Source organism: Sciurus vulgaris, assembly GCF_902686455.1.
Source record: "Sciurus vulgaris genome assembly, chromosome: 2".
Taxonomy (NCBI): domain Eukaryota; kingdom Metazoa; phylum Chordata; class Mammalia; order Rodentia; family Sciuridae; genus Sciurus; species Sciurus vulgaris.
The window spans coordinates 52,449,405-52,462,232 of NC_136462.1; the positions used below are offsets into that span (position 1 = coordinate 52,449,405).

At 35.7% G+C, this 12,828-nt stretch overlaps 1 protein-coding gene across 2 annotated transcripts in view; it reads left to right on the plus strand.

Moving 5' to 3' along the window:
- POLE2 (DNA polymerase epsilon 2, accessory subunit) overlaps nt 1-9,609 on the plus strand; it is a 34,278-nt gene extending 24,669 nt beyond the window's left edge. For both annotated transcript variants that reach the window (XM_079119000.1, XM_079119001.1), the window contains 7 exons: nt 29-83; nt 653-712; nt 800-877; nt 2,604-2,712; nt 3,616-3,792; nt 5,650-5,717; nt 9,513-9,609. In XM_079119000.1, coding sequence (XP_078975126.1) covers nt 29-83; nt 653-712; nt 800-877; nt 2,604-2,712; nt 3,616-3,792; nt 5,650-5,717; nt 9,513-9,531 — 566 coding nt within the window. In that variant the 3' untranslated portion in view covers nt 9,532-9,609. The remainder of the gene's footprint in view (nt 1-28; nt 84-652; nt 713-799; nt 878-2,603; nt 2,713-3,615; nt 3,793-5,649; nt 5,718-9,512) is intronic.
- Nucleotides 9,610-12,828: the final 3,219 nt, after the last annotated feature.

The following is a 12,828-nucleotide window of genomic DNA, read 5'->3' on the forward strand; positions in this document are numbered from 1 at the left end:
TAAGATTAATATCCTTTTAAAATTTTAGATTCTCTAAAAACTTTGGCAGACATAATATGTGAATACCCAAATATTCACCAAAGGTAATGATTTCTGTTGCTATATTTTTTATTGAAATAATTTTATTTTAAGAAAATGAATCTTCATGTTTATACCAGTGATTATTAAGAAACTAAGAAAAAGTTGAAAACATTGAAGGAGTTAAGAGATAAAATTATCCTCATATCAAAATATATATTACACTTCTATAGATTCATAGTGAAAAGTATTGAAAAGGAGAGTGATAATTTTAGCCATATTTTTTGATGACATTACTGGTCCAGAACTCCACCTTACAGTATGATAATCATTGGCCACAGGTGTCTCTTTAAATATAAATTAATTAAGGTTGGATAAAATCTGAAATTCATTCCACCAGTTACACTAGCCACAGTGCCACCACTTGATAATTGGACAGTTTAAATATTGGATATTCTGTCGTTGCTAGGCTAGAGTGTTAGGCTAGAGACATTTAGCAGTTTATTAAAATGTATAATATTTAAGAAATTCAAAATCCTATGAGTGAATTAAAGGCAGCAACTGTTTTTAGACTGCTGAATGGTGTTGCCACATTATTATTCTTTAAAATGAATTATGTTGAATTTTGCTACAGTAGTCGTTTTGTGTTTGTACCTGGTCCAGAGGATCCTAGCTTTGGTTCCATCTTACCCAGGTAACTTTTATTCGTATTTCTACAATATTCAAGAAAATTTTGTAAAACTTAAAAATATATACTCTATCACATCAATTTTTTTTGTAGGCCACCACTTGCTGAAAGCATCACTAATGAATTTAGACAAAGGGTACCATTTTCAGTTTTTACTACAAATCCTTGCAGGTAAATAATAGCAATTACTCTTATACATTTTTCCTCTCATTAAAAATTAACTTCTTGGGGGCTGGGGTTGTGGCTTAGTGGTAGAGCATTTGCCTAGCATGTGTGAGGTACTGGGTTCGATCCCCAGCACCACATTAAAAAAAATAAAGAAAAAAAAACTAATTAAACAAAGGTAAAAAAAAAAATATTTCTTCACATTTGTTTATGTATTTTGACTATTAAGGAATAATATGAAAAGAAATTTTGTTTTTATTTTAGATTACTCAGAACATTGAAAATATTTTAATTACACTTAAATAATATTTAAATGTATCTCTAGCGCAGATCTTTCTCCCAGACGCATGAATCCAGTTTCCTACTCAATATTTCTCATTGGCTGTCCAGTAGGAAAAAGTGAACTCTGGTCTTTCTCCCTGCCCCCCACCCTTCACCTGTTCGGCAGCCTTCCCTATCCTCATTCACAGCACACTTAACCTTCCAGTTGCTCAGGCCCAAAGCTGCAGTTTTTCAACTGGTCCTATGAACTTCAAAATACATCCAGAATCTTGTCACCTCTCTATTCTTCTTGTATGATGCTATACTATCTTCTCTAGCTTGGAGTACTATAATAGCCTCCTAATTGGTCTCTGGTTTCTACTGCTTCTCCTCTATGATCTTTTTTTTTTTTTTTTTTTGGTACTGGGGATTTAATCCTACGGTGCTTAATCACTGTTCCACATCCCCAGTCCTTTTTTGTATTTTATTTAGAGACAGGGCCTCACTGAGTTGCTAAGGGCCTTGATAAATTGCTGAGGCTGGCTTTGGACTCACCATCCTCCTATCTCAGCTTCTTGAGCCTCTGGGATTACAGGGGTGCAATGCCTTACCTGGCTCTGGCCTATTCTTAACACAGTCTCGAAGTGAGTAAGGCATATCATGCCCTTCCTGATCCTGACAGATGGGACCCTATGTATCCTTATGGTGGTAATCAAAGTCCTGCAGGCATAGTCTGACTCTCTATTACTTCTCTGACTTCCTCTTTCCCCTTTACTCCCTTTATACCAGCCTTGCTCTGTTCTTCAAGCATGCCAGACATGCTCAAATCTTAGGGCCTGTGCTGTGCCTGTTCCCTCTGCCTGCAGTGTTGTTCTAGATGTCTGTTTGTTAGCCCCTATAAGCCTATGCACAAATCACACTTCTTTATGAGCTGTACGATTTCTGATATTTTACTCTAGTCTTCCAGATCTTTTCTTCCCATGTATGATCCCTCTTAGCCTTTTTCTTTTTCCTAATAATCTTCCAACATAATATATGATCATGTTTATTTTTTCTCTTTTCTTTTATTAGAATGTAGTTTTCATGAGGGTCACAAATCTCCAATAGTGCCCTGAACATATTAAGAACTCAATAAATAACCAAATGGATAAATAGACTGGTTGAATTTTTGCTGTGGTGATAGGGAAAATAGGAATTCCTTTGTAGTTTGTCTTTAAAATTCTCTCTGCTTTTTTTTATTTGTGGTGCTGGGGATCAAACCCAGAGCCTTGCACAAGCTAGGCACGTGCTTTACCCCTATTATGAGCTCTAGCCCCATTTTCTCCTTCTTGTAACACATGCCTTTTTGAGGAAGTCAAATTCAACTTCTGTTTTTCATTTTTTATTTTTAAATGTTTTTGTTAGTGCATTATCCATACTATTGGGAATTATTTTGACATATAATTTGCTCCATTTCAATTTATTTTCTTAGAATTCAGTATTGTACACAAGAAATTATCATCTTTCGTGAAGACTTAGTGAATAAAATGTGTAGAAACTGTGTCCGTTTTCCTAGTAACAATCTGGATATTCCTAATCATGTAAGTAAAGAGTCTTCTTTATTAAACTATCTTACGTTATATCATACAAAATTTTGGTAAGCCACTTAATAATTTGCCTTCACGTGATGAAGTTTACTCGTGGTTCAAATTAATTTGAATATACTTTAGTTGATAAGTTAATTTTTTTTGTCATTATTTCTTCAGTTCACTACTGAAGAATCCCCTGATGGGGACAGAGGAAAGCCCAGAAGAAGCAGGAGATTTCTTTGAAGTTTTCTGCTTTGCCTTTATGCTGTTAAATTGTGCTTCAAAACATATGTACATATTTATCATGCTTCTTACACATTTCCTATGGTGTGTGCACATCAGAAGGATGAGTAGTTTTTAGTCTTGTAGTTTCAAGGTTCCCTGACATGTAATTGTCAATGATTACATGTACCCCCCATTTGAGAATTATGGCAGTGTATTCTACAGAACAAGTTTATTTGTTTCTTTAGTTGTCTATAGATCTTTATTTTATTTATTTACATGTGGTCCTGAAGTTTGAACCCAGTGCCTCACACATGCTAGGCAAGCACTCTATCACTGAGCCACAACCCCAGCTCCTCTACAGAATAGTTTTAAAATTTATTTTGTAATATTTAATGTTGTGCAAACTAAATATTAGATCTTGGCTTTATTTAGGCTATGAAATATTTTTGGGTGAACAGAATTAGTTTATATGATTATAAGTACAATTACTCCAGTGTGACTATTTATGAAAGTTGCCATTACTTTGATTTTATGTCACTTTCCCTAAGTTCTGTGATTCAAAGCTTCCCTAAGTCTTTCTCAAATTTTCTAGGTCCTTTTGGTAATTAGTATTTAATTTGTAGTTATTTGTTTAGTATTTTCACTTTTATGAATGAACTGAAGTTTTCTTTGTGTTATGTTCTATTGTAGTTTATAAAGACTATCCTGTCCCAAGGACATCTGACTCCTCTACCTCTTTACATATGCCCAGTGTATTGGGCATATGATTATGCCTTAAGAGTGTATCCTGTGCCCGATGTACTTGTCATTGCAGACAAATATGATCCTTTCACCGTGACCAATACTGAATGCCTCTGCATCAACCCTGTAAGCATGTAGTTAACATTATATAGTCATTATTTGTCAAGATTAGAGCACATTTCTTTAAATTTAATATATTTAATAAAATTATAATTGGAGTAAAAATATAATATTAATGAAGCATTGAATTAATGTGATATACACCAAGTTTTTAAACATAAACTTTCAGTATAGGATGTGAGTATAAAGTAATGACATCTAAAGAAAAAAAAAAAAAAAAAAAAGCACACCAAACATGTAAATTCAAATGAATATTTTGCCTTCGAAGTAACTTACTGTGAGATTCTTTTCTGGGAATTGTTTTTTAGAGCCTATATGTTATTCTCTTTATATTAATGGTTCTTGCCTTTGAGAAGGAGTGTAATTTTTGGAAATTGCCCAAGTGTCAAAAACCTAAGCCTAATAAATGAAATTTCATTGAAACACATGAGTTCAGAATGTTGAAATTATTATTTCATTAAGACATGTTAGTTCAGAATGTTGAAGTTGTTCATGTTAAGCAAAATATTAATTTCATTAGGGATTTTCAGTCTGCATGCTTCCTTGATTCTTATGACTTTATTAATACTTTTTGGTTTAATCAATTCTAGAAATATTTTGTCCTATTATTGGATACTAGTTTTGTCAAACACACAACAAAAAAAGTACACATTTTGTCTGGTTTCCTCTGATAGGGCTTATAAACTTTGGCACTTTTGACGTGTTGGATCAAATAATGCTTTATCATGGGGGCTGTTCTATGTATTGTAGGATGTTTAGCAGCATCCTTGACCTCTAGACACTAGATGCCAGTAGCATCCCCCAGTTGTGGCCATCATAAATGTCTCCAGACATTTGCCAAAATGTCCCCTGAGGTTCAGAATCATCCCTGGTTGAGAATTGCTGCTCTAAGGATGAACACAGTTAACTCATTTGGCTGTATTGCTTGAAATTTGTGGCTTAATTTTTGCATAATCTTTATTCACAAATATCTTTTCATAATAAGGCTGTTTCCTTATTTAAAGTGAACTTTTCCAGCAACTGGGACAGCTAAGGAAGGAGGATTGCAAATTCAAAGCTAGCCTCAGCAACTTAGAAAGATGCTGTCTCAAAATAAATTTTAAAAAGCAGGCTGGATGTGGCTCAGTAGTTGAGGCCCCCCACCCTGTTCAATCCCTGATACCGAAAAAAAAAAAAAAAAAAAAAAATGAATTCTCATAGTTAATGTTCTATTTAAATGTACCTTGTGTCTGAATTTCCACTTTGTCATACTGTGAGAGAGTGAACAACTACCTCCTACACCATCATTTTATCTTTTTTATCTTATTTATATCCTGGGATAGTTCACAACTTGCTTTTGACACTGATTCATCTCCTCATGATACTTATTCACATTAATGAATCCCAGCCACAGGCCAGACATTGATTTAGAGGTGGGGACACAGAGACTGAAAAGGTAGAGCCTCTGCTCAATAACCTTGAGTATTGCAGAAGGCAGTTATATGTGTGATTGCTGCTCAGTTGCCATGTGGGCACACTGATGGGCATCAAACCCAGATTTTCATTGGGGAAAGAGGCAGGAAAGACATCGTGAATATGAGTGTCCCATGAGCATCGCACAGTATCCTTTATTTCTTGTAACAAGTAGTCACTCCTGAGCATTTCCAGTCATGTCTTAGCATAAGATTGTCTAGTCAACTTGAAAGATTCGCTTTAAGTAGGTATAGTAATAACCTTCTCTCAACAAAGATCATGCTAAAATCTGTCTCTATTTTATAATCACATCTTGTAACTTTAAGACATGAGAAAGGAATTTGCTTTTAAAATAGAGGGATTATTTGATAAAATTCGAGTAGTCACTTACAGGCATTTTTCTCTCCAAAGGGCTCTTTTCCAAGAAGTGGATTTTCCTTCAAAGTTTTTTACCCTTCCAGTAAAACAGTAGAAGACAGGTAAGTACTCACAAAAAACACCAAGGGGCTTTCTCTTGGTATTGTATCGTTGGCAACCACATGTTCTGTAGATGTGCTGATATTTTTCAGTGCTTGCAGTCGGCCCATTGGAAATGTTCTAGGCTGAACTTATCATGGTCATGCTGGTGGCACAGAAGTCAGTGTACCTGGTGGGATGTTTGTATTGCAATAGATCAAGAACTGTTTGCTGAGTGCAACCTTGAACCATCTGTCGAGATGGGCTAGTTCTCTCGTGGGCCAACTTTCAAGGGTGCTCTTCTTCCAGATGTCAGCCCTGCCCTCTGCATGGTTGATTCTCAAAGCCTTATCAGCTTAAATTGATAGCAAATAAATAGCGAGGAGCAAGGAGTGAATGTAGTGATGGTGAGGGGGTGGAGTTGAGGAAGGTCTTGGGAAAGAAGAAAGAATAGTCATCATTTGGTGAGTAGTGTTAATCACCTGTATCAGAATCCTCTGGGGCCCTTGTTGAAAATGTTAAATTCCAGCCAGGTGCAGTGGCACATACCTATATTCCCAGCTACTTGGGAAGCTGAGGCAGGAGGATCACAAACCTCAGTAATTTAGTGAGTTCCCATATAAAAATTAAGCCTGGCGATGTAGCTCAGTAGTAGAGTGCCCTGGGTTCAGTGGTGGGGGAGTGGTTCAAAGCTCTTTCTCCAAACTTATCAAATGGCTCTGTAGTTATAGGTCCTAGGAATATGCATTCCTAACAGCGTTTCTGTGGATTTTTGGGCATCCTAATGTGTGATTTCTCAGATAACTATTTTGGTAAAGCAAATCACATATACATCTTCTGTTTAAGAGCAAGTAACTAAATAACTGTCCTACAGGTTCTTATCAGAAGGTATAACCTTGAACACACAGCCGAATTGTTTTTTTTTTATAATTAACAAATTTAAATAAAAATACATAATGAAAAAATTCAAATTTTATACATTTTTACATTTTCTAAAACTATAAAATTAAAAAGGAAAAATATCTGTTTCCCAACCCTAAAACTATGATTAAGTTTCTTATACAGTCATGCATTGCTTAACAGTGAGGCCATGTTCCAAGAAATGCATAGTTATGGGCTGGGGAGATAACTCAGTTGGTAGAGTGCTTGCCTTGTAAGCACAAGGCCCTGGGTTCAATCCCCACCTCGGAGAGGAAAAAAAAAAAAAAAAAGCATAGTTACATGCTTTCTTCTTTGCACAAACATCATACTGCTTACACAAACCAAGCCAGCTAAAATGTCACCAGGTGATACAGTCTTACGTAACATTGTCATGTGTGGTCTGTCCTTGGCCAAAAAATGTTATGCTGCACATTGTATGTGTTTCTTAAAAATAATTTATGCATATATTCTTACTGCTTGGTACTCATGAAGAATATTCATTCTATGAAAGATTCTGAACTTTATTCTTGGATTCACCTGCTTGATTCTTACTATATTCCTGAAACTGCTTAGTTCCTGGAATAAAGGCAGACAGATCCTCAAAAGATCACAGATATTCTAGCCTCTATTTCTGTAAATCTAATATTTGTTTGACTTCACCTAGCCCACATTGTATATAGAAAAAGAGTGATGAAATGCCTTTAGGTTAAGGACTTGTGCTCTTTTCCAGCTCTCTTATCTATATCTGGCTACCCCTAAGGGCATTTGATTTCCTGACACCAAGAATAAGTCCCTACAGAAAGCTGTTAGTCTGGAGCATATTGCCTTACAACCGTTTTTTAGATTGACTTTAATTGAACTGAGATTTGGTATAAAAATTTTACATGTAAAAAATTTAGTCTATTATGAAAATCAATACTGGGAACTGTAGACAAATCTGTCTGTCCCAAGCACTATTTTTGTTTTAGAAGACTGTAAATTTAATAACCTTCCTTTGTTGTAACTGTTAGAGAAGCACCTGCCAAATTTGTAGCCCACCTCTGTAGTTGCAGACTTACTAGCATAAATGTTTAAGTCAGCCTTGGCTTCATATTTTCTGATCTTTATTTTTCTCTTTACCTAAATTTCTTCAGTTACTCACTTTTATCTTTATATCTGTTTCTGCAAACCATTTTATATATTTTTTAAAAATGAGTTGGGATATAAGCAACTACAGCTGGAAATTGATTTATTATGATGGCTTGACATTTCAGCTACATTTAATTGCCATGCAGAATTGTTTTCTTTTCTATGCACTTTATACAGATTTCTATTAGGATTTTTTAAAAAAAATTTTTGTAGTTGTAGATGGACATTTTATTTTTATGGGGTGCTAAGGATCAACTCAGTGCCACTGAGCTACAGCCCCAGCCCCATTACAGTTCATATATATATATATATATATACATATATATATATATATATATATAAACACACACACACATACACACACTTTTTTTTTTTAAGTTGTAGATGGTCACAGTAACTTTATAGTATTTATTTTTATGTGGTACTGAGGATTGAACCCAGTGCCTCGCACGTGCTAGGCAAGTGCTCTACCACCGACCTATAACCTCAGCTCCCTCTATTACAGTTCTTAATTCTTTTTATTAGAAGTCACTTAGATACCTGTTCCTCTTAAAAGTTTCTAGCAGAAGCTGGGTACTGTAGTGCATACCTGTAATCCCAGTGATTTGGGAGGCTAAGGCAGGAGGATCTCAAGTTCAGGGCCAGCCTGAACTTAGTGAGACCCTGTCTTAAAATTAAAATTTTAAAAAATTAAAAAAGAGAAGGACTGGGGATGTAGCTCAGTAGTCAGTGGTAGTGTTTGCCTAGCAAGTGCAAGGCCCGATTCCGTCTCAGTGTTGGGGAGAGGGTGGAGATTTCTAGCACAATACTTGGTTTGTAGTTGATGCTGTTTATTGAATTGAAACAGTTGGTTCCTTTATCTTGTGTGGCTTCAGATAATGAAAAGCCTTGACATAAAACTTCCAAACTATAATTTGGTTTTAGTAACTTGGGAACTCTTTTCAGTGTTGCATCAAACAAATTGATGTATATTTATTTTTTGAGAACAGGAAAAAATCAAGACACTGAAATACTTTGGTCTGGTCTGTCTGCTTCTTAGTTTCTCCTAAGAAGGGGCCTTTTGTTGGAATATTGGTGAGATCACATTGTGGAGTTAATCACAGAAAGTAGGCAAAATAGATAAGATTAGCCTTGTTTCACCAGTATTGGTGACGTAGAAGGGAAATGCACATTCTTGCACATAATTGGTCTGAGTGAAAAATGGTAAAAATCTGGTAGAGAGCAATTGACAAGATTTACTAAGATCTAAAATACAATTCTGTCATACAAGCACACTTGGGCTTGTGCATAAAAGTAGGAACAGTTTTTAATTGTATCTTTTATTTATATGAAATGGTAAATGGTTTAAATATACATTTATCAAAATGTGTACTTAGGACTTTTATTATTTAAATTTCAAATAGAAGAATTACAGATAATGTATGTCAATTGAAAAAGGCCTAGAATAGTATGCATTATCATATGTACCACTATGCATTGTTATCTACCACTATGTACGCATTTTGAAAGCACAAACCCATACATGCATGCTTATATATTATTAGACTTCCTTTTCTTTTTTATTAGAATACCTGTATAAGGTATACATTTGCTTTTGAGGAATAGAAATAGGGTATAAAACACTAATTTTTTAGTGTTGCCTTCTCAATTTGGAATGATATTCATGTGTTGGCCTATTTTTAAAACTAATTAGTTATAACTAAATATTAAGAAATGTACAATAACAGGTTTCTAAAATGTTTAACTTTATTTTTTTTTTCTATTTTCAGCAAACTTCAAGGCTTTTGAGAGTCTTGGAGACCATCTGAAAAAAATTCATCAGGTTTCTACTTGGTTTTATATCTTATGTGATTTTGATGTTATAATGTTCTGCTTAAACTTGTATTTTTGAAATTTTGATGTTGTTATAACAAATATAATGGTACATTTGAAAAGTTTTATAGGAAAAATATTTTCTGTAGTCTTTAAAAAATATGCGGATTGGGAGGCTCCAGATTTGATCCCCTGCACTGCAAAACAACAAAATGTAGATATGCATAAAAATATATTCCAGCCAGATGTGGTGGCGCACACCTGTAATCCCAGCAATTTGGGAGGTTGAGGCAAGCTCAAAGCCAGTCCCAGCAACTTACTGAGGCCCAAAACAATTGGCCAGACCCTGGTTCCAAAAAGGGGGCGAGGGGGCGGTGCTGGGAATGTAGCTCAGTGGTAAAGCACCCCTGGGCTCAATTCCTGGTACCAAAAAAAAAATACAAAAAACCTTCTAATTAAACACACATTTAAAAGCTAAAGTTAGCTTATCAGTAGAATAAAGGCATTTTTAATTTACAAAAACAAAAAAAACCCTAATTTCTAAATTATTTACTAATTTTTTTCCACATTCTTCTGTTGTAACCTTGATACCACTGAGCATACCCAAGAATTGCTTGTGAATGTATTTTACATCACCTTTGGAATATTAAAATTCTGGACAAGTTTGACCTTACTAAAGGTATTTCCAAACATAAGCATAACATACTATTCAGATGACATCAAATTACAATTGGCTGTTTGGAGATAATGGCCTTCAGAGTTTCTGACTCCTCCAAAGTTATATGTAAAATTATGTGTGGGGATAAGCTGGTGTGTATGTGTTGGAGGGTGTTTCTTGGTAGAGGGTCCATAATTCTTGTAGATTCTCATTTCATTGACCTCCTTCCTTGCCAAATTCTTAATGTGGTTAAGTTTTTTTCTCTATGCATATTTTTTTCCTGAAGATATATTTATATAAATATGTATTTGTATGTGTGTGTGTGTGTAGTGATGCTGGGGATTGAACTCAGGGCCTTGTGTATGCACTCTACCAGCTGAGCTATATCCCCAGCCCTACTCTACACAGAATAAACTTGCTTTTTTCTTTACTGTGCTATATTCATTCATTAAATGAGTACCTAATATGTCCTAGGTCCTAGAGAGTCAAGTGGTATATCAGAAAGGCAAAGTCCTAGATTTCACGTTGCTTACCTTCAAATAAGGAGAGTCAGACCCTATTTAAAAGGCTAAAAGAAAATACCAACTACAAACCATGGTGAAGATAAAGTGAGCGACTATAATTGAATGGCAGTACAGGATGAGGTTAAAGAAGAATCAAGGATTACTTAGGTTTTTGGATTAAGTAGCTGGAGTAATAGTAGTTGCTGAGATTGGGGAAATAACAGGTTTGAGAGGAGAAAAAAATCAAGATTTGTTTTGATCATGTTAATTTGAGATCCCTATTGAAATCCAGGTAGAGAAATCTGACAGGTGTGAGTTTCTTAAGGATCAGTGGTTAGTCAGGATTGCAGATGTGTTGGTGTCACTAGTCTCAACCTACTAAAGATCCAAGAGGGCAAACATTTTTGTTTTTATAAATAATTTGTTAAACTTTTAAATTAATGTATAAGATACACAAAGTTCCCTATCATCATCATCAGCTCAATGAGTTTTATAAACGGCACACCCAATTTAATAATATACCAAGATTAAGAAACAGCCCTACTCCAGAAGTTCCCTTTTTCCCCCTTATCACAACACTCCATCCCCCTCAAAAGGGCATTCACTAGATTAAAAAAAAAAAAATTTCTACTAACATCATTTTTGATTGACAATCATAGTTATATGGCCTGACTTCTAACAATGAGATTTGTTTAGCCAAGTTTTGTCTATTAGATAATGGAGTCAAACCATGTGTATTATTTCATATTATTTCTTATACTTTATGTGATACTTATCCAAGAGTACTAGTTGCTTGATATCCTTAGAGCACAATGATTTTTTTGTGTGTGCCAGTTCCTAGAACAGTGACTTACTTTCCTATGTAGTAGGTGCAGTAACTGCATTAATAACCTGCCAAAAGGACTAGTCTGAACACAGATGCCATTTAAAACTATGAGCCTGCATTCAGGGCAGATTTTCCAGAGTAGGAGTCTTACAAGATCTCAGGGAAAGAGGCTTTGGAAACAGATGAACCTGGATGGAATCCTCTCTTACTACCTGTATGGTATTGGGCAAGTTACTAACACTCTGTGCCTCAGAGCCCTCATTTGTGAAATCGGGTTGAGTGCTAGTGTCTACCTTGTAGAGTTTCTGTGAGAATTAAAGGGGATGAAATATAGGTGGTAACTTGACCAATTTTTTTTTTTTCATTTTGCAATGAAACTTTAATTTTTTTTTTTTCCATAAATTTTTCCTTTGGCTCCTTCCAATCTTTCACGGTGATGAAGAAATACCGAGTTCTGGGGTTCTGGTTAGGTGAGTGGTTTCCAAACCAACGGAACCCTCCTCGTAGGTGGTTCTTGCGCAGGTTTTCCTGTCACTGGATCTATGATTTTGCCAACTTTGAAAACAATCTCAGCCTGCTCATGTTTCACATGCTTTGTTCCTAGAACAGGTAAGGATTTGAGAAGCACAATATTCCCCAACAGTGCACTGCTGAAGGGCATCGTGAGCAAAGTATGTTTTGCGCTTATTAAAATACTTTAACAAGTAGGGGTCCAGAACAAGCCTGGTCACCCTCACTTTAGCAGTTTTCTGCATTGCCGTCCCAATCGCCTTTCCCACGATCCATCTGGCATGGACGGTCATACGAGCTATTGACATGTGGTTCTGATCACCTCCAACAACTTGCACCCCGCGGGTGGGGAGGCGGGGACGGGCGGTGGTGTCATGCCGCACCTTGACCAATATTTCTTAATTTGGAGTCCTAGTACTTCTGAAGATCCTCTTTTGTTCAATGATATTTTGTATTTTTCAGTATGGAGAGTGTACATTCTAAACTGACCAACATTTAGTAGTTTAAATTGACTTTATTAAGATAGCAAAATAATTTACACTGCTGGTGGGGCTGCAAATTAGTGCAGCCACTCTGGAAAGCAGTGTGGAGATTCCTTAGAAAACTTGGAATGGACCCGCCATTTGACCCAGCTATCCCACTCCTTGGCCTATACCCAAAGGACTTCAAATCAGCATACTACAGAGATACAGCCACATCAATGTTCATAGCTGCTCAATTCACAATAGCCAGACTGTGGAACCAACCTAGATGCCCTTCAATTGATGAGTGGATAA